Consider the following 23,334-nt stretch of genomic DNA (forward strand, 5'->3'; position numbering starts at 1 on the left):
AGCAGGGGTGACCGGGAAGGAATGTGAATCCTCCAGAAACAATGAACAACTGGCACTCACCAAAGGGTGAGGCCAGACTAAATAGCCCCGTCTGAAGTGGACACACCTGATGACTGCTGTGAAGGACAAAGTGCAGCACTACCACTTATAACCACCGGAGGGAGCCCAAGAGCAGAACCCACAACAGAATTCACAACAGTACCCCCCCTTGAGGAGGGGTCACCGAACCCTCACCAGAGCCCCCAGGCCGATCAGGACGAGCCAAATGGAAGGCACGAACCAAATCGCCAGAATGAACATCGGAGGCAACAACCCAAGAATTATCCTCCTGGTCATAACCCTTCCACTTGACAAGATACTGAAGCCTCCGTCTTGAAAAAAGAGAATCCAAGATCTTCTCCACCACATACTCCAACTCCCCATCAATCAACATCGGGGCAGGAGGATCAACAGAGGGAACCACGGGCACCACATATTTCCACAACAAAGATCTATGAAAAACATTATGGATGGAAAAAGAGGCTGGAAGGGCCAAACGAAAAGACACTGGATTGATAATCTCAGAAATCCTATAAGGACCAATAAACTGAGGCTTGAACTTCGGGGAAGAAACCTTCATAGGAACATGACGGGAAGACAACCAGACCAAATCCCCAACCCGAAGCCGGGAACCCACACGCTGACGACGGTTCGCAAAACGCTGAGCCTCCTCCTGAGACAACACCAAATTGTCCACATCATGAGCCCAAATTTGCTGCAACTTGTCAACCACAGAGTCCACCCCAGGACAATCAGAAGACTCAACCTGCCCTGAAGAAAAACAAGGATGAAATCCAGAATTACAAAAGAAGGGTGAAACCAAGGTAGCAGAACTAGCCCAATTATTAAGGGCAAACTCGGCCAATGGCAAGAAAGCCACCCAATCATCCTGATCGGCAGACACAAAGCATCTCAAATAAGTCTCCAAAGTCTGGTTAGTTCGCTTGGTTTGACCGTTTGTCTGAGGATGAAATGCGGAAGAAAAAGACAAATCAATGCCCAGCTTAGCACAAAAGGACCGCCAAAACCTAGAAACAAACTGGGAACCTCTATCGGACACAATATTCTCCGGAATGCCATGCAAACGAACCACATGCTGAAAAAACAACGGAACCAACTCAGAAGAGGAAGGCAATTTAGGCAAAGGTACGAAATGAATCATCTTAGAAAACCGGTCACAGACCACCCAGATAACAGACATCCTCTGGGAAACAGGAAGATCCGAAATAAAATCCATAGAAATATGCGTCCAAGGCCTCTCAGGGACCGGCAAAGGCAAAAGCAACCCACTGGCGCGGGAGCAGCAAGGTTTGGCCCGCGCACAAGTCCCACAGGACTGCACAAAAGAACCCACATCCCGTGACAAAGAAGGCCACCAAAAGGACCTACTAACCAAATCTCTGGTACCAAAAATCCCAGGATGGCCAGCCAACACAGAACAGTGAACCTCAGAAATCACTTTACTAGTCCATCTGTCAGGAACAAACAGTTTCCCCACTGGACAGCGGTCAGGTTTATCAGCCTGAAACTCCTGAAGAGCCCGTTGCAAATCAGGGGAGATAGCGGAAAGAATCACCCCCTCCTTCAGAATACCAACCGGCTCAAGAACCCCAGGGGAATCAGGCAAAAAACTTCTAGAGAGGACATCAGCCTTAACATTCTTAGAACCCGGAAGATACGAGACAACAAAATCAAAACGAGAGAAAAACAGGGACCATCGAGCCTGTCTAGGATTCAGCAGTTTGGCAGACTCGAGGTAAATCAGATTCTTATGATCGGTCAAGACCACAATACGGTGCTTGGCCCCCTCAAGCCTATGTCGCCACTCCTCAAATGCCCACTTTATAGCCAACAACTCACGATTGCCGACATCAAAATTGCGTTCCGCAGGCGAAAACTTTCGAGAAAAAAGGCACACGGTTTCATCGAGGAACCATCAGAATTCCTCTGAGACAAAACGGCCCCTGCCCCTATCTCAGAAGCGTCAACCTCAACCTGAAAAGGAAGAGAAACATCCGGCTGACGCAACACAGGGGCAGAAGTAAATCGGCGCTTAAGCTCCTGAAAGGCAGAAACAGCCTCAGAGGACCAATTCGTTACATCAGCGCCCTTCCTCGTCAAATCGGTCAGGGGTTTAACCACACTGGAGAAGTTGGCAATGAAACGGCGATAAAAATTAGCAAAGCCCAAAAATTTCTGAAGGCTCTTCACGGATGTGGGCTGGATCCAATCATGAATGGCCTGAACCTTAACCGGATCCATTTCTATAGATGATGGAGAAAAAAATGAAGCCCAAAAAAGAAACCTTCTGTACTCCAAAGAGGCACTTAGACCCCTTCACAAACAAGGCATTATCACGAAGGACCTGAAATACCATCCTGACTTGTTTCACATGAGACTCCCAATCATCTGAAAAAATCAAAATATCATCCAAATATACAATCATGAATTTATCAAGATAATTCCGAAAAATATCATGCATGAAGGACTGAAACACAGATGGGGCATTAGAGAGTCCAAATGGCATCACAAGATATTCAAAATGGCCCTCGGGTGTATTAAACGCAGTTTTACATTCGTCACCCTGCTTAATACGAACAAGATTATATGCCCCTCGAAGGTCAATCTTAGTAAACCAACTAGCCCCCTTAATCCTGGCAAACAAATCAGAAAGCAAAGGCAAAGGGTATTGGAATTTGACCGTGATCTTATTCAAGAGGCGCTAATCAATACAGGGTCTCAAGGAGCCATCCTTCTTGGCAACAAAAAAAAACCTGCTCCCAATGGAGAAGAAGATGGCCGAATATGCCCCTTCTCCAAAGACTCCTTAACATAACTCCGCATGGCGGCATGTTCAGGCACAGACAGGTTGAAAAGTCGGCCCTTAGGGAACTTACAGCCTGGAATCAAGTCAATAGCACAATCACAGTCCCTATGCGGTGGAAGGGAACTGGACTTGGGCTCATCGAAAACATCCTGGAAATCTGACAGAAACTCAGGAATTTCAGAAGAGGGGAGGAGGAAATTGACATCAGAGGAACGTCATCATGAACCCCCTGACAACCCCAACTAGTCACAGACATAGATTTCCAATCCAACACCGGATTATGTACCTGTAACCATGGAAACCCCAGCACAATAGCATCATGCAAATTATGCAACACCAGGAAACGATAATCTTCCTGATGGGCTGGCGCCATGCACATGGTTAACTGTGTCCAAAACTGAGGTTTATTTTTAGCCAATGGTGTAGCATCAATGCCCCTCAAAGGGATAGGACTCTGCAAAGGCTATAAGGGAAAACCACAACGTCTGGCAAATTCTAAGTCCATTAAATTTAAAGCGGCGCCTGAATCCACAAATGCCATGACAGAAAATGACGATAATGAGCAGATCAGGGTCACAGATAACAGAAATTTAGGTTGTACAGTACTGATGGTAACGGAATCAGCGATTCTCTTGGCACGCTTAGGGCAATCAGAAATAACATGAGCAGAATCGCCGCAGTAAAAGCACAACCTATTCTGACGTCTGAATCCTTGGCGTTCAGCTCTAGACACAATCCTATCACACTGCATTGGCTCAGGACTCCACTCGGAAGACAACGCCATAGTGTGCACAACTCTGCGCTCATGCAAGCGCTGATCAATTTGAATGGCCAGAGACATAGAATCACTCAGACCTGCAGGCGTGGGGAACCCCACCATAACATCTTTAACAGATTCAGAAAGACCCTCATTCCATTTAGTAAGCACAGACCATTTTCTAAATTTCTGGCAATACGATTCTGCCACTTCTTGACCCTGACACAGGGCCAACAAGGTTTTCTCAGCATGATCCGCAGAATTAGGTTCATCATACAATATCCCAAGCGCCTGAAAAAAGGTGTCTACATTAAGCAAGGCCGGATTCCCAGATTCCAGGGAAAATGCCCAATCCTGAGGGTCGCCACGCAACAGAGATATGACAATTTTTACCTGCTGGATGAGTTCACCAAAGGAACGGGGCTTCAGAGCAAAAAACAGTTTACAATTATTTTTAAAGCTCAGAAATTTGGACCTGTCCCCAAAAGACAGATCAGGGGTAGGAATTCTAGGCTCCAAAACAGGAGTCTGCACGATATAATCAGAAATACCCTGTACTCTAGCAGCAAGTTGATCCACACAAGAAGCAAGTCCCTGAACATCCATATCAGCGCCTAACTCTTGAGCCACCCAGAGGTAAAGAGGGAAAAAAAAACACCACAGAGTAGAGAAAAAAAAATGGCTCAGCACTTTCTTTCCCTTCTTTTGAGATGCGGTTAACTCATTGTTGGCCAGTTGTACTGTTATGATCTGGTGGCCTAAGAGCGGCATGAGACGTACTCTGGAGAATGTTGTAACTGTACTGACCGCAGACCCTGGACTTAACACCGCAACTAGAAGTAGCCATGGGATGTACCTACCAATCCTAGACACCTCTGTTCACAGCCGGAGGACTAATTAACCCTATAGATAGAAAAGGGAAAACTATCTTGCCTCAGAGAAAATTCCCAAAGGATAGGCAGCCCCCCACAAATATTGACTGTGAGAGGAGAGGAAGGAACATACACAGGCTGAAAACAGAATTTAGCAAAGGAGGCCAATCTAGCTAGATAGAAAAGATAGGACATAGAACTATGCGGTCAGTATTAAAAATACTAAGAAATGTCCACCACAGATAATACAAAAAAACCTCCAAATCTAACTAAAGACTTGGAGGGTAAGGGTATGTGCACATGTTCAGGATTTCTTGCAGAAATTTCCTGAAGAAAACCGGAAATTTTCTGCAAGAAATCCACATTTTTTTTTTTGCGTTTTTTTTCCGTTTTTTTCGCGTTTTTTAGCATTCTGCAAGCGTAATTAGCTTGCAGAATGCTAAAGTTTTCCAAGCGATCTGTAGCATCGCTTGGAAAACTGACTGACAGGTTGGTCACACTTATCAAACATAGCGCTTGACAAGTGTGACCAACTTTTTACTATAGATGCTGCTTTTGCAGCATCTATAGTAAAAGATAGAATGTTTAAAAAAAATAAAAAAATAAAAAAAATGCTTATACTCACCCAGACATCTCCTCAGCGTCGTCCGTTCCTCTTCCTATAGCTGGTGTGTGCGCACAGGACCTTCCGTGACGTCACGGTCACGTGAGCGGTCACATGACCGCTCACGACCAATCACAGGACAGTGACGTCATCGGCAGGTCTTTCACCGCACACCAGCTACAGGAACCGAAGCGACAGTATGCAGTGGAGGCGGGAAGACATCGAGGGTGAGTATAGGACTATTTTTTATTTTAATTCCTATTTTTTGACCACTTATATGGTGCCCAGTCCGTGGAGGAGAGTCTCCTCTCCTCCACCCTGGGTACCAACCGCACATAATCTGCTTACTTCCCGCATCGTGGGCACAGCCCCGTGCGGGAAGTAAGCAGATCAATGGACCCCTAGGTGTGCGGAATCCCCTGCAATTCCGCATTTTAATGAACATGTTGCTTTTTTTTCCGCGATGCGATTTTTTCGCGGAAAAAAAGGCTACATTTGCACAAAAAATGCGGAATACACTTAAAATAATAGGAGGCATATGCAAGCGTTTTTTTCGCGTTTTTATCACGTTTTTATAGCGAAAAAACACGAAAAAAACGCGAAAAATACTTAACGTGTGCACATAGCCTAAATCTGCCTCTCCAGAGATTCCAGCTCGGCTGCATAAATCCTTACACAGATTAAGCTGGACAAGAAAAAACATGCAATGCACTGAACAATGAGGCCCACAACATGTGGGCAGAAAAACAAGCAGAACTTATCTTGAAGAAATGAACTGCAAGCAGGGGCGACCAGGAAGGAATGTGAATCCTCCAGAAACAATGAACAACTGGCACTCACCAAAGGGTGAGGCCAGACTAAATAGCCCCGTCCGAAGTGGACGCACCTGATGACTGCTGTGAAGGACAAACAGCAGCACTACCACTTATAACCACCGGAGGGAGCCCAAGAGCAGAACCCACAACAGAATTCACAACAGCCCTGGCTGCAGGACATTATGGGAAGGCCTGCACAACAGTGAAAACTGATGATTGCCTATTCTGTGTGGGAAATGGTGTCAGGGAAGTTATATTTTTTGTGATCTGAAAGTCAAATATCAAAATGTTTAGATTCTTGTAAGTTCATTCCAATTCGATCCTTTTTTCAAAGTATATTTTTTTCTAAGTATGACGCAGTTATAACATGGCAGTTAGACAGGGCAGGAGACAGGTAAGACAATCTAAACCTACTCCCTATTCACTTGAAACAGAACAAATACACACCATATGTATCTGTATAATCTATATCCTGGCTGCTGCATTCACTCACCGCCCTTGCATAAACTCTTTAAACTCCATCCATATCGGCCCCTCTGTCCTTGCCTCCCCTATGTATAGCACTCAAGCTCTGTTCACATTGCTTAACAGCACAGATCCATTCAGTCCAACCATCCAACACAAAAGACGCACTCACAAATCACTTAACCATCTGCTCACTCTTTCTATCCTCCTTCTCCTAGTCGCTGGAGACATCTCTCCAAACCCCGGCCCCCCATGTTATAGCCAGTCAAACCTCCCAACTGCTACACCCAGAAACCCCTCTAACCTTATTAATATTCCATGCATGCCTTCTGTCTCTTTCAATTGTGCTCTTTGGAATTCTCCCTCTGTGTGTAATAAACTCTCCTTCACCCATGATTACTTCCTTTCTAAGGCTCTTAATCTCCTGGCTCTTACTGAAACCTGGATCCAGCAGTCAGACACAACCGCTGCTGCTGCTCTCTCCTATGGTGGACTACACTTTTCTCATACCCCAAGATCAGACAACAGAGCAGGTGGAGGCGTTCGGCTGCTCCTTTCACCCAAATGTACCTTACAAGTTATCCCCCAAGTACCCTCACTTGTATTCCCTTCCTTTGAGGTCCATGCTGTCAGACTCTAAGTCCCCTTCTCCATGCGAGTGGCGGTGGTGTATCGTCCTCCTGGCCCCTCTCATCAGTTCCTGGATCACTTTGCCACCTGGCTTCCACACTTTCTCTCCTGTGACACCCCCACCCTTATCATGGGTGATTTCAACAACCCCATTGCTTCTCCCCCTTCCCCGTCTGCTTCTCACCTTTTATCTATAACCTCCTCTTTCGGCCTCTCGCAGCATGCTAACTCTCCAACGCATGAAGATGGAAACTCCCTTGACTTGGTGTTCTCCCGACTTTGCTCAGTGGATGATTTCACAAACACCCCTCTCCCGCTCTCTGACCACAACCTTCTTTCATTCTCTATCAAGAACTGCCATCCCGCTCAGGTCACCCCCACTTTCCACACTTATAGAAACATACAGGCCATTAACACCCAAAAACTTATGAAGAACCTGCAGTCCTCATTGGCCCCAATCTCCTCCATCTCATGTCCTGATTCTGCTCTGAACCATTACAACAAAACCCTGCAAAGTGCCCTGGATGAAGCTGCTCCTCCTATTGATAGAGCAACTCGACACAGACGGCGACAACCGTGGCACACGCTGCAAACACGCTTCCTGCAGCGATGCTCCAGGTGCGCCGAACGTCTGTGGAGAAAATCTAATCTACCCGAAGATTTCATCCATTATAAGTTCATGCTAAAAACATACAACTCTGCCCTTCACCTCTCCAAACAAACCTATTTCAACACCCTCATCACCTCACTGTCCAATAACCCTAAACGTCTCTTCAACACTTTCCAGTCCCTACTCCACCCAAGAGAGCAGGCCCCAACCACAGATCTCCGCGCTGACGATCTGGCCAATTACTTCAAAGAAAAAATTGACCACATTCGACAGGAAATCATCTCCCAATCTCTTCATACCAGGCACTGTCCTCCCTCCCCCACTGCATCTAGTTCACTCTCTGACTTTGAACCAGTTACTGAAGAAGAAGTAAGCAGGCTCCTTGCATCTTCTCGCCTGACCACTTGCACCAGTGACCCCATTCCGTCACATCTCCTCCAGTCCCTTTCCCCGGCTGTCACCTCTCACATAACAAAAATATTCAACCTTTCCCTCACTTCCGGTATTTTTCCCTCCTCATGTAAGCATGCCATTATACATCCATTACTTAAAAAACCCTCCCTCGACCAAAACTGTGCCGCTAATTAGACCTGTCTCTAATCTTCCCTTCATCTCTAAACTCCTGGAACGCCTGGTCCACTCCCGTCTTACCCGCTATCTCTCAGATAACTCTCTTCTCGACCCTCTTCAATCTGGTTTCCGCTCTTTACACTCTACTGAAACTGCCCTCACTAAAGTCTCTAATGACCTACTAACAGCTAAATCTAATGGTCACTACTCCATGCTAATTCTCTTGGATCTCTCCGCAGCATTCGATACTGTGGATCATCAGCTCCTCCTCACTATGCTCCGCTCCATCGGCCTCAAGGACACCGTTCTCTCTTGGTTCTCCTCCTATCTCTCTGACCGATCCTTCACTGTATGTTTTGCTGGTTCCTCCTCCTCTCACCTTCCCCTTACTGTTGGGGTTCCTCAAGGATCAGTCCTAGGCCCCCTCCTCTTCTCTTTGTATACTGCCCCTATTGGACAAACAATCAGTAGATTTGGGTTCCAGTACCATCTCTATGCTGATGACACCCAATTATACACCTCTTCTCCTGCTTTAACTCCGACCTTCTTAGAAAACACCAGTGATTGTCTTACCGCTGTCTCTAACATCATGTCCTCCCTCTATCTGAAACTGAACCTGTCAAAAACTGAACTCCTCGTGTTCTCTCCCTCTACTAACCTACCTTTGCCTGACATTGCCATCTCCGTGTGCGGTTCAATCATTACTCCAAAGCAACATGCCCGCTGCCTTGGGGTCATCCTTGATTCTGAGCTTTCATTCACCCCCCACATCCGATCACTGGCTCGCTCTTCTTATCTGCATCTCAAAAACATTTCTTGAATTCGCCCTTTTCTTACTTTCGACTCTGCAAAAACTCTTACTGTTTCTCTTATTCATTCCCGTCTGGACTATTGTAACTCTCTACTAATCGGCCTCCCTCTTACCAAACTCTCCCCGCTCCAATCTGTCCTGAATGCTGCTGCCAGGATCATATTCCTCACCAACCGTTACACCGATGCCTCTACCTTGTGTCAGTCATTACACTGGCTACCCATCCACTCCAGAATCCAGTACAAAACTACTACCCTCATCCACAAAGCACTCCATGGTTCAGCACCACCCTACATCTCCTCTCTGGTCTCAGTCTACCACCCTACCCGTGCCCTCCGCTCCGCTAATGACCTCAGGTTAGCATCCTCAATAATCAGAACCTCCCACTCCCGTCTCCAAGACTTTACACGTGCTGCGCCGATTCTTTGGAATGCACTACCTAGGTTAATACGATTAATCCCCAATCCCCAGTTTTAAGCGTGCCCTAACAACGCATTTGTTCAGACTGGCCTACCGCCTCAACGCATTAACCTAACTATCCCTGTGTGGCCTATTAAAAATAGAAAAAAAAAAAAACAACACATAATTAGCTTCCTTGCATCGTGTTCTCATACACTTTATGCAGTTAATAGCCCTCTGTGTCTGTACTGCTACATACTTAGGCTGTTAACTGGTTCATGCAGCTTTACATGAACACCCGAGCCTTACACTATGGCTGGTCCAAATAACTAAAGCAATTGTTACCATCCACCTCTCGTGTCTCCCCTTTTCCTCATAGTTTGTAAGCTTGCGAGCAGGGCCCTCATTCCTCCTGGTATCTGTTTTGAACTGGGATTTCTGTTATGCTGTAATGTCTATTGTCTGTACAAGTCCCCTCTATAAGTTGTAAAGCGCTGCGGAATATGTTGGCGCTATATAAATAAAAATTATTATTATTATTATTTGCTCTGCTTATCTCTCTCTCATGCTTTGATGCTGTTTTGAAGACAAAAGGTGGTCTCACCAAATATTGACTTTGTCTAGATTTAAGTTCTGTTCATTCACTTTGCATTTTGTTAATTGATGAAAAATAAGCTTTTAACACTTTCATTGTTTAAAGCTTTCTTACAATGCAGAATTTTCTCACATCTACCTAAAACTTTGCAGAGTACAGTGTGTATGTATATATTCATATAGAATGCTTTTAAAAAATAGAAATAGTTATAGTTTATTTTTAGCAATTAACAAAATGCATAGTGCATGAGCAAAACAGAAATCTAAATTAAATTAATATTTGATGTGACCACCCTTTGCCTTCAAAATAGTATCAAAGCATCAATTCTTCTAGGTACACTTGCACGCAAGATTTGAAGGAACTTTGCAAGGAAGTTGTTCGAAATATAATGGCAAACTAACAGAAATCTAAATCAAACCAATATTTGATGTGACTTCCGGTTATTTTCAAAACAGCATCAAATCATGCCTGCTCATTGGAAGTCACTTTCTAATTAATCTACTTGAGAGAAATCCAAGAACACCGTCCATTCTTCAATCTACACTTGCACATAGGTTTTGAAGGAACTTAGCAGGGGCGTTTTCTATACATCTTAGAGAACTTTAAAAATATCTTCTGTGGATGTAGGCTTGTACAAAACCAATCAGTTTTACTATTGGTATGAGACTGGCTCATTATACATTAAGGACTATATTCCCTTTATGTAGGCTACTATATTATATAGGCTGCTATACTACTTAGATCACTGTATGCACTTTAAACTATTTTGGTTTTTTGTATGATTTTTTTGTTCATTTAAGGATTATATTCTTTTTGATTTCTGCTGTAGCCTTCATACAAAATATATAATGCCACATGTTTTTTGGAGTCTGCATTTTCTTTGGTAGGCCCTATTATTAATATGCCTGGGTTTATATTTATATGCGCATAGTGCCATTTATTATCTCATTTTTAACATTGTGGGGGGTTTTTTGGCGAAGGGAAGTACCTTGTTTGGACTCCATTAAATTGATCCTTGCGCACATTTGTATTAGAATTAAACACTTGTTCATTAACCCTGTGTATATTTAACATCATTGCATTGTATTACCTCTTGGTGGTTTTTTTGCATATTTTCTACCTCCATTTTTTAATTTTTTAATTTTTGTTTATTGATGTTGTACCTTTGTATGTCTTTAATAAAACTTTGTTATTTTATGGCTAAATAGCTTCTAGGTTCGTTTTTTTGATGGTTATATTGATTTGAAGCTTTGCCATTTATCTAGGCAGGTATTTTTCTTTTTGATGTATTGTACAAAAGTTTCTGTATTTTCATGTAATCTCAGGCAGTCTCAATGATGATGAGATCAGGGCTCTGTGAGGCCATATTATCACCAGGATTTATTGTTTTTCACACTGAAAATAGTTCATAATAACATTAGCTCTATGTTTATGGCCATTGTACTGCTGCAAACTAAATTTGTAGCCAATCAGATGCATCCTTGATAGTATTGCATGATGAATAAGTATCTGCTTGTATATCTCACCATTAAGGAAATTAAGAAGAGGGCAATGGTGAGGGCCGCATGCGCTGGGGTCGGCCAAGGAAGCTTAGTACAGCAGCTGAAAAACACATTATACTTACTTTCCATTTAAATCGGAAAATGTCCAGCAGTGCCATCAGTTCAGAACTATCAGCAACAGTGAGACCCAGCTATACCAAGCTACTGTTCAGAGAAGTCTGATCAGAAGTGGTCTTCATGGAAGAATTGAAACCAAAATATATTTAAGCATCTTTTGGCATGAAAACAAGGACAAGTGACTCAACTATGCAAGAAAACACAACACAAGACAAATTGCAGCAGGTGCTTTGGACTGATCAGTCAAAATATGATGTATTTGACTGTAACAAAACGCAACTTGTTTACTGATGGCCTGGAGAGCAGAACAATGAGTGCATGCATACAATAGGGAAGCATGGTGGATTTGCCTTGCAATTTTGGTGTGCTTTTCAGCTAATGGATTTGGGGATTTGGTCAATGTTAATAGTGTCCTCAATACTGAGACATACACCCAGTTCTAATCTATCATATAATACTCCCAGGGAGTTGTCTTATTGGCTCCAAATATATTCTGCAGCAGCACAATGACCAATATATATAGGCATTGTTATTAAGATCTATCTTTAGCATAAAGAAGAACAAGGAGTAATGGAAGTGATCACATGAAGAGACAGAAAGATTTGCATAATGCCGATGTCATGATCCAGACTGGGTTTTGAGTTCTGTCTCCCCTTTTCCCATTCTGATCATGTCAAGGGTTAACTTTTCTCAGCCTCAGTCTGGTTTCAGGCTTCACTATTTATTGCTGTTGCATCCTGCAGGCGGTGCCAGTTATAGTTCTGCCTACAGCGTGTGTAGCTGACTCTGGTATATCCTGATTTATCCTGCTGCTTTAGCTTATTTAACCCATATCTCTGTTTTCCCCAATGTCTGTATTGACTTAGTGGTTCCCCTTTTACGTATATACTCCCTGGTTTTGACTTGGCTTGTATCCTGACCTGCTTCTGTCTTTGGCTTATCCGCTCCTGACTGTTACTGACCTTTTGGCTTGTCTCTGACTCTGTTTCGTCTATTCCTTTGGTACTGCGCTACTGACTATACTGCACTGGCTTGTTTGACTCTCCTGCTGCCGCCTAGTGGTAGCCTCGTTGCTGCATGACAGGCCTGCTTTGTCTAGGTGCAGCCCTCCTTCTACTCCATTGCCATCTAGTGGAACTTGTACCTACCTGCATTGCAGCGGGGTGACAGCCAAATACAGTATTTAAGAAAGTGGTTTGATATTTGAACAATCAAATTCTGGTGTTTTGGAATTTGTTGAGAATTGCCTGTGAATGTACAGCAAAATTGATAGATGCAAATTATATTATCAAGGCATCCCTGGTCACCCAGCCAGTCTCTGTTTCCTGACCTCAAGTGATGATGAGTTGTGCAGACATGTGAGCACTACAACAGTCACACACTAACATTGTCATCGCTAGTATCGAATAAACAGAGATGAGCTTGGTTATCAGAGATGTGTGAAAATCTAAATGGCAGAAGATTGGTAAGGTAAATGTACTACTTTTTTTAATCCAACCTGTTAGGATATACCAATTCCTGTAGATTATTGGTCATATTTTTTGCAGAAATAATTGCATTATATATAACTGATGTGAACCTATAGAGCTTTCACTGTAAGTTGAGCTAGGGTTTGTTATTCCTCCAGCACTTTCTATGTCAAATTTGTACTCTGATCAAGAACGTTTTTATAGGAGTTTTCCAACTAAATATGTTTATTGCCTGTATACTGGATATGTGACATTTGTATAATTGCTGATAGTCTGACAACTTGGTTCCCAACTGGGTCACTTGCGAATTTATCTAATGTCCATGTATGAATACCACTCCATCTACTTCTTCAGTTGATGATGGAGACAGCTATTTCCATCAGTCACAAAGAAGTGAATGGGGTGGTGGTCAAGCATGCACACTTCCGCTCCATTTATATGGGATTTTTGAAACCCTTTCTCAGAATCAATGAGGGTCGCAGCATTCGAATCTCCAGCATTCAAACATTTTTAATCTGTTCTGTGCATAGGTGTTATCTAGCTAGTGAGAATGTCCATTTAATGTCATGCATATTATAATTACTAAAAATATATAGCTATTTATAAAGCCATATCTAATGTACAATTTTGTAGCAATATAAAAGAATAATACATTTCAGTTATCACCAATAAGTGATATTAATGTAGAGCAAAACAAATAAAACATTGAAATACAAATTAGTGGAAGGAATAGAGATCTTTGGTAGCGTGATCAGTAAGAATTACACTTACCAGTGCAGCTACATTCAGTGAAAGGTACAGAATCATCTTCTCATTCTGCGTTGATAAATAATATTCCATTACAATCTCAATAATGATTTCTCATGTATATTTCTATATGGAATACATGGTTGAACATGCAAGAACTTGCCAACAGTCAAGTTAATGACAGGTAACAATAGCTCAATATGTAAATGGCGGAAATATAAAATACAAAATACAAGAAACAATAGATTATTAGGTTCACAATGGCACAAACCCTAAAATAGGTACACTTTAGAACAACAAAATATACAAAGACATAGATATAAATACAGTATATAATAAATAATTAGTACATATTGTATACAAAAATGTATGTTGTATGCAGGATTCACTCCCAATAAAAGAACATAATCTGCTATGTATGTATGTACCAAAGTGAAGTTTCTGTCTATTCCTAGAAAAATACTACATTTACGAAATCTTATACTTTAATCTACTATATTTACCTGCTACAAGTGCATTTCCAGAAATTTGTAGTATGGAAGAATCACTGGTCATTGTGGGGACATAGAGATTATGCTAAGCAGCAAAGCCCCATTTAAAGGAAAGATAAGTAGCTTCTCACAGCAATGTGGTATATTTGTTAAATAGTGTTCTGCAACAAAGGGTTTGGTCCATGCTCTTAGTTCCCATAGGCAGAGAAATCACTTCGGTAAACTCAAAAAACCTTCAAGTACAACAAAAGAAACCAGTCCCCAAACCCAATTCTATCAGCTCCCTTTTCAGTGTCAATAAGTAAACAGAGGGAGCACAAGTAAGTTCATCAAATATAATCTAGGACTTAACTGGAAATGCATGGGGGATACTTTCAAGTTGAAAAATCTGGTTTGGATCTGTGTATTGTTTGAAGCCTAGGAGACCCTAAGAAGCTGCTTAACATCTCCCCAATTCTATATTGTAAATATTAACATGTGTTTGAAAAGGAAGGCTAGTCTATTTTAGCTTCTGCTGGAGTTAAAGGATAGATCCAGGGCGCACAATATGCTCACACCTGCATTGAAAACCTACAGAATGAAAACCAATATTGTGTTAGCCACTTTTATGCCCCTCTCCCTTGGCCATCTGAACAGGCTGCATGCTACTGAAGCGAATTGTGGATTTATTGAAGGGAAATTAGCATAAATTATTGCCAAACCTGTAAACGTGTGGGGTCCTGCTTTTGGAGAAAACAGGAGTCTATTGCAGTCCTTTCAAGCAGAAAGCTGAGCTTTACACATCATGATAGAAAGACTGAATAGCTTTGGTTGGAAGAAGATTCCCATTTGCTTTGCACATTGATATAATTGACTTATGTGTATTTTATTCTATTTTCCCCACAACAGTTGGATCTTCTCATTTAAATGAGTCTCAAGAAAGCCTCTTTTTTATTTGTGTTGCATTTCTTTACAAAGAGATAAGTTCACTTTTAAAAGACACCCAGTACACACATTTCACATCCCATTCATTCCATTATTAAGAGCAATGAGCTGCACTGAAATGTGATTCTCAATGCATACCCAGGCTTATATAATTAAAAGAACAACGTTAAAAGAGCAATATATTGTTGTTTCATATGATTATTTTAATGAAATAACACATTCAGTCAATAACATATTAAACTCTTATTCCCGTTACATTTAATTCAGAAGATTTTGTGTAATTATTCCATATTATCTAATCATATTTTTTTTAAATGTTCCTTCTTATAGAATTACAGTTTCCACAGACCTTAATACCGTAAACTTACACCTGCTACAGACATGAAATAAATGATCGCTTACCTTACATTTTTTTTAGATTGATAACCAATCTATTTCCCTGCTTTGGGTATATGTGTCAAAAAAAAATTCATTTTAAAGAGATAATAAAAATGAGTAATTTAATTGATAAAATGCTTAAGCAAAAAAAGATGGAAATATTAAAAATGCAAAAAAAAAAAAAAATTCTGCTTGTTTCTTTTTTTATTTTTTAGAAATAGAAAACATAAATAGTAAAAAAAAATAATAAGAAAAAAATAACTTAGAAAAGTCAATAAATTATCATCTTAAATCACCTTAATTTACTGTGGCATTATTAACAGTATAAATATATTGAATCATTCAATTAAACAGTCCCAGATGAAAAGTGATTGTAATTCTATGGTGAGTTAATTTATTTTAATCCCTTAGTCCTATGATCTCCTTTTATCCATATACATGATAGTTACATTTCTGTGTATGTAATGTATTAACCCATTTCTCCCAGAGCGTATGCAACACAATTATGTATACATCCATAGAATATCATTAGTTAATACCGTAAAGAGGAATTAATATATTTAAAAACACAGACAAGGCTTTCTGTAAATGAATTCTTTTTTTTTTACTGAATTTAGAAGGTCATATTGTGTTAGTGCTCAAGTGCTTCAGTTAATATTGGGAAACGTGATTCTGCATTTCAAGTAAGTCATCTGAATCCCAGCAGCTATTTCAATATTAATGAAATTGTTTAATCTCCTAAATTCATCGTGTTTAAGTAACGATTTGGTGATTTATTGGTCAGCAAAGAAAACTGTCATTAATGTTTTGCTTGTCCCAACATATCTTTTGTGAGCTACATCTAATTGTACAAAGCCCTCTGGGCTTAAAGATACCACATTAGAGGAGTAATTTACACCCAGCATAGACAATGAAAAGTTGTAAAAATAAAATGCGAATAATGATTGATGATAATAATACAGTCATATAAACTAGTAGCAACAGTCAAGTTCCCAGGTAAGTAGCGAGGCAATGATTGATCACATTGTAGTGCTGACGTTTATTCCAATGATTATTTCTTATGTTCAACACTGGTTTAAAACTTCTCAAAAAGTAGAAAACAGCAAGAAAAAGTCTAAAAAAACCTTTAATGATGTAGATCTTTTGTCCTGCAAAGTCAGTATTAATACAGAGAAGCACCATATTTACCGATGTACTAATAAATCTAAATACTAACACTTTACAAATTGCATTATGTATATTATTTATATTATTGTGTAGCTATGTGATTCTCAGGTAAGTAAAGACATAATTCTTTAGATTTCAAACCTAATAGGCTTTTTTAGGTTTTTATTCTACATTGGTGTCTAAAGCATGTTATAGTGCAGACTTATATTTTAGGAATTACCCAACCAACGTTCTCATCTCATTGAACGCATTTATGATTTTGCTTTCAATAATTTTAATATTTTGCTCATTTTTATCGTCGTGTTAACAATAGTTCTTTAAAAGTTTTTTTTCTATCCATAAATAATTCTTCTCATAAATGAACCAATTTTATTTTTATGGAATATAACACATAGATAAATGGATGAAGAAAAAAAATGATGTATTTTTTATGCTCTATTTTTTGTTAGCTACTGGACTCACATATAAATAATATCTATATCTAGATGCAAATAATAAGTATATGCTTCGATCATGCTTTTGAATAGATTGCTTGATAAGTTAAACAAGACATTTGACTTAGCAGATTATTAAATAACAAAAGTGAAACATGCAAATTATTTAGAGTTAAGATTGTCATTTTTACACCCTATAATATTTTTATCATCCAAAGCAAAATGATAAAGTGTTATCTATTGGTTTACATAGGACTGCAGCTAAACCCAACACATCATCTGTACTTATGCAATGTTAATATTTTAAAGAGTTAAAAAACAAATGTATACTATTTAATATTATTTATTATAAATAATAATAATGATTATTATTATTATTGTTATTATGGTTATAATAATTATTATTATTAGTAAGCAGTAGCCATTGTTTTTCATCATTTTGTTGTAGCTACAAATTAAATGATTTTCTTTGCAAACATCCAACTAATGAAAACCACTTGTTGACAATATTAAATGCGCTTATAATATTAATCTGAATAGTAATAAGTAATAATCAAGTCAAGTCCTTTGCATTTTTATCACACTTGGCTTTACATTTTGACTAATAACTGTTTTTGTCTTGTATATTTTGAGATCATGGTATTACTATTACTATATAACTGTGAGGCATTCACAAATCATCGACTTGGAGCAATCAAACAAATACTTAAAAAATAGAATAAAATTTGAGCTGAAAATATTTTGCTTTTTAGGGACAATTTAAAAGTGAATTTATTGTTGACCAAGCTGAACAAGTGTGCATCTTTTATTTATTTTGACACAATAATGATTATGTCTACTGGGTATTTTGAAACAAACAACTTCTCTCAACAGGAATAGCCAGAATTACGAGAATCTTGTGATTAATATCATTGTAGTCACCCTTTCTGTCTCCGAGAAGCAGCAGAATCACAGAGTGTCGCTCTGTAAGGAGAGGGAGGGTTAAACGAGAAAGCAGCGGAGATGAAGTGGAGACAATGATGAATTCTGCTAATACACATGCACAAGCGGACATTTGTACACACGTTGCATTTATGGTTAGATAATTGTTTGAAGACTTACCATTCTGTGCTGGCATTGTTTTATGAAGATCAAGGAATATACATTGTATTCAGTACATTAAATGCTTTTATTCCTAAAGTTCTCATCTCATACCTACTTAATATGAATGATGCTGGGAAACTAGTCTAACACTACCTCCTTGCTTTGCATTAGCGATGTCATTAACACGCCTGTTGTTGTAGAGCTGTAATGTGTGTCTTACAGCCTCACATCTGGCCGCTTAGCAGCTGTTTAGTTTACAGTGTTGTTATGAGCTTGAATGATTAGGGATTATCAGAGACACCCCTTGGGATTTAGAACAAGATAGCAGAAGAATCAAATCAATTGCTCTTCCACCCCTTGGAGACTCCTTTTTTATGGATCAATCTGGTGTTTTATAACTTGATAGCTTGTGTTACATCGAATACCATGCTATTAATCAAGATATTGATCTTTAGGAATTAGGCACTAATTTCACATTAATGCGTCTGCTATACGTCTATCGCAATTTACATACGTTTGGGTTGATGGACATGACATTTGAATTAACTACTTAAAAGAAGAGTGAAATAAAATTATTCTAGCAATCTAACCTATGGCACAAATGTAAATCTACTTACAAGCGTTCCCAAAAGTTTGTTTAGCCAAATTATTGATTGCCACATTAATGTTCAATAATTTTCAGCATTCAAATTACACGGTTAGGTATTATCCAAAAACAAATGTAGTTTGAAAAAACAATTTCAATTTCATTATTAAGGAAAATACAACAAATAATGCAATTGGCAGTAAAAGTAACAAGATAATATTTACACATGAATGTCTTGCACTTCCTAAGGATGTATTTGTTATCTATAATAACAGAAATGCCACATCTAGAAAAAAAAAGTAAAAAGAAAAAAGTAACATTGAAGTAAAACTTAGGAATTAGTTGAATTGGCCTGAGAACAGGTGCCCTCCCCCTCTTGTTAAAAAAGTAAAAGCGCTGTCTTAAGTTAGCTAACAATACAAATCAGATAACAATATAGAACAAACAGAATACCACAGCCAAGCAATTTCCATGTCAAACATCCCACTGCTCAGTAGCTCCATTTGTAAGTGTGAATTGCAGACTAAGCTCCCTGCAATGCACACAGGAAGGTTGGTGCATACCTTCACACACACTGTTACTGGGTACCATCACACTTCAATTCCGGTTGCTGAGCCTTTTCACCCCTTGCCTTGTCTTCAAATGGAAATGATTTCTATTGGCCCAAGGTGTCCATGTAAATAGGTGTAAATGAAACCAGATTATTCCTTTCTCTCCCCCACGCCCCCTCCTCTTTACTCTGCTTCTCCTCTGCTCCCTCCCTCCTCCTCCTCCCAAGGCGATTGTCATATGATAGCAAAGAAGTGGCACATTAATGAAGCGCCTCTACAGGGGTCTTTTCTGTTCATGTCACCACATAAAACTATCAGATGGTTTGAGGAAGGACATGGACACAACTACTTAGCTTATCTCCCACCCAGCTAAGGAGAAATACTTTCTCTGCTTCCATTCAACTGCTGCATAGAAAAGAAGCTTATTCCTGATGCTAAGGAGAGGATCAGAGTTTATAGAAGAAGGGTCCAGGCTGGCTAAGAATTGAATTAAGACCTGAAAAACGAGAAAGTGCTAGTTCTTGTGGATTTTGTTTTCGGAAAGGAAGAAACCTCTTCGTTGCTACATTCCGGATGCAGAGTGTCAAGTTGTTACAAGAAAGTTGAAGGTATGATGGTATTTTTATACTTGTTATGTTCTTTATAACCCAAGAAAAGTGATATAAAGGTTTACTTAACTAAACATTATATATATAGAATATATGGAAGAGTTATTACTGTTAAGTAACTATAGTAATATCAATTTTGTAAATGATAATAATTTACATATGTACTTGTGATTTTATCTAAAAAGCTGACTTGGTGACCTCTCCTCGATTACATATAGATTACCTGTGACCATATTGAAGATGCCTCGACCAGGAAGAAACACATACAGTGATCAAAAACCCCCTTACTCATATATTTCATTGACGGCCATGGCTATCCAAAGCTCCCAGGAGAAGATGCTACCCCTGAGTGAAATCTACAAATTCATCATGGACAGATTTCCATACTACAGGGAGAACACTCAAAGATGGCAGAACTCTCTGAGACATAACTTGTCCTTCAATGACTGCTTCATCAAGATACCAAGGAGACCAGATCAGCCCGGCAAGGGAAGTTTCTGGGCACTTCATCCAAGTTGTGGTGATATGTTTGAAAATGGTAGTTTCCTGAGGCGTAGGAAAAGGTTCAAGGTAATGAAATCGGATCATCTTGCCCCTACTAAACCATCAGATGCAGCACAGTACTTACAGCAACAAGCAAAGCTTAGGCTTAGTGCTTTGGCTGCCTCTGGTACCCATTTGCCACAGATGTCAACATATAACCTGGGGGTCTCACAGACATCAAGCTTTAAACATCCCTTTGCTATTGAGAATATAATTGCCAGAGAATATAAAATGCCAGGAGGACTTGCCTTTTCCACAATGCCACCAATGTCAGCTGCTTATCCTCTTCACAACCAATTGACTACAGTTGGCAGCCCCATTGGCACTGGTTGGCATCACATGTACAGTTCCAGCATGATAGACACTACCACACCTATATCAATGGCTAACAGTGATTACAGTGTAAGTGCTTATGGAGTGCCTATCAAACCACTTTGTCATGGAGGACAGACTTTGCCTGCTATTCCAGTTCCTATTAAACCTACACCAGCAGCTATGCCAACACTTCCAGCACTCCCAACACATATCCCAGCTATTTTGTCAAACTCTTCTCCATCATTGAGCCCAACATCTCCCCAAACAGCAACCAGCCAAAGTAGCCCTGCAACACCGAGTGACACTCTCACCAGCCCACCCACCTCCCTACTTTCTGTGGCAGTGCACTAACGTGAAGGACTGTGCAACACAAATCATTTCTCCAAAGTTTACTCACTTTATTTTTTTCCCTGTCAAAGCAAAAGACTAATTCCGGCAAGGAGGTCAACATTGTTTGTGAAATTTGATAGTTGTTCATCTAATGTGATATTTTGTATTCTTGTTCATGACTTCACACACTTGAAAACTTTTTTCTGCTTAAGAATGCCATTCTCAAAGACACTTTTGCACATCTTATAATCAATGTACTTCAGAAAGGAAGGGCAGGCAATTTCAGGTAATAGAGTTTAAGAGCACATATCTATATTAGTGCCCCCTAAAATAGAAAGAAACAGAAAAAAGGCACATACATTTGCAGCAACTCATATGGAATGGTTAGAGGATGTCTATAATATTAGCAATATGCATTGCGGTATTATCCAATCTTCTGTACTTAAAGACACAGTGAATGATTATTTTGGCCAGATTTATCATCTTGACTTAATTTGCTTACATGTAGAAACAAATACATGTATGTGCACAGCTATATAAGTTGCTAATTAGTTTCAAACATAACACTAACACTAACACTGAAAGCGAGCATAATATATTTAACCCTTTATCCTGATAAGAGAAATATGTTTACACGTATACTGCCCTAATGTACATATAGAGCGTAGAAAGCAAACCATTCACTTGTACTTGTTGGCTGTCAATTGTTAGTATTATTTTTAAGGCACTGGAAAACGATCAGTTAATATCACTGAACTGAAATTGCTTATCTATTTATTTTTAAAGTTAGGGGTCATATCCCTAGTTAGGTTGGAAACACAGTTTTTTTTGGGGGGTAGAGGGGGAGCCCTCCCGTAAACTTCCTAAAATTATTGTAAATGTTTGTGAATATGAATGAATATAAAATGTGTTTAATGCACTTTTATTTGACCCACTTACAGTTTTGATTTAGGCAATTTGCTGAAAAAATAATAATTTTGAAAAAAAATCCCACAAGTGTACTGTTGCTGTGTACGGTGAATTTACGTTAATTCCAAATGATCCTACTGTCATCTGAGCTGTAAAGAAATGACCACTCAGTCTCCTTGTTGTACAGAAGGCATGGCATTTGCTTATTGATGTTATTATTCACAGCATGTGTGTATGTCAGACTACAAAAATAAGTGTCGCCGTTAAATTATGAACCTAGCCGTCCAAATAATATTTTCTCATTAAAATGTTAATTCAACATGATGGTCTGTCTTTTTGTATTAGTTTTTTTATATATAGTATTAAGTTGAATTCTGTTTATTTCCTTTTCTATGTGTATATGTGAGATCGTGGCTATGTGGGTATTAGGTGTGCAGTTCTTTATTAGTATTTTTATCTCGTTTCTGTTTATTGGAATAAGTGGCCACAAGTTGAAGATTTTTTCATCTTAATTAAATCAAACATAGATTGCTATTGAACTCCGAATATTTGCATTTAATAGCTTGAGGCACAATTAAACAGGAAAAATGTGAATGTAGTATAAATTACTGGTATCTTAACAGGTATATCTGCTTATACAGTAGCGTTTAGACTATTTTATAATTGCAAAATGTAAAGGGTCATACTTCAGGTGATAAAATTGGGACATTCAGAGAATATTATATGGCTATAAATTATATATATATATATATATATATATATATATATATATATATATATATATATATATATATATATATATATATATATATATATATATATATATATATTTATATTTGTCATTTAGTTATCCAAACCAGAAACAGACAATGTGGTGTAAAGGACAAATTTAATTAAAATTAAGAATAGGGCCAAAAAAGTATTTATTTATAGTAGAGGAGCCAAAGAATAAAGAATACATCACTATATAAAAGTGAAAGCACATTTCTCCTAAAATAAATATGTTACAGTATCATGGGGCAAATGAGAATTACTTCACTTTTTGCTTTTCTGCTTTATGTCCCTGTGGACGGACTAAATAAATGCTACAATAAATAAATGCTACAAATTCATGCAAATCAAAACATTGGTTATAAAAGCATTAGGGTCCAGAGATGGTAAATGATATTATAAGTAATCACAACAA

The 23,334-nt window shown here is 39.2% G+C and overlaps 1 protein-coding gene across 1 annotated transcript; it reads left to right on the top strand.

Annotated features, from left to right (window-relative positions):
* Positions 1–19,914: 19,914 nt before the first annotated feature.
* FOXB1 (forkhead box B1) lies at positions 19,915–22,465 on the top strand. The gene is made up of 2 exons (XM_077260973.1): positions 19,915–20,051; positions 20,270–22,465. Exon 2 carries the CDS (start codon positions 20,292–20,294, stop codon positions 21,258–21,260), a length of 969 nt encoding a protein of 322 aa, XP_077117088.1. The 5' UTR covers positions 19,915–20,051; positions 20,270–20,291; the 3' UTR covers positions 21,261–22,465.
* Positions 22,466–23,334: the final 869 nt, after the last annotated feature.

This window comes from Ranitomeya variabilis, chromosome 5 (assembly GCF_051348905.1).
Source record: "Ranitomeya variabilis isolate aRanVar5 chromosome 5, aRanVar5.hap1, whole genome shotgun sequence".
Taxonomy (NCBI): Eukaryota; Metazoa; Chordata; class Amphibia; order Anura; family Dendrobatidae; genus Ranitomeya; species Ranitomeya variabilis.

Excerpts from the sequence above, each read along its gene's own strand:
- FOXB1 (XM_077260973.1), top strand. The coding sequence starts at position 20,292 with ATGCCTCGACCAGGAAGAAACACATACAGTGATCAAAAACCCCCTTAC.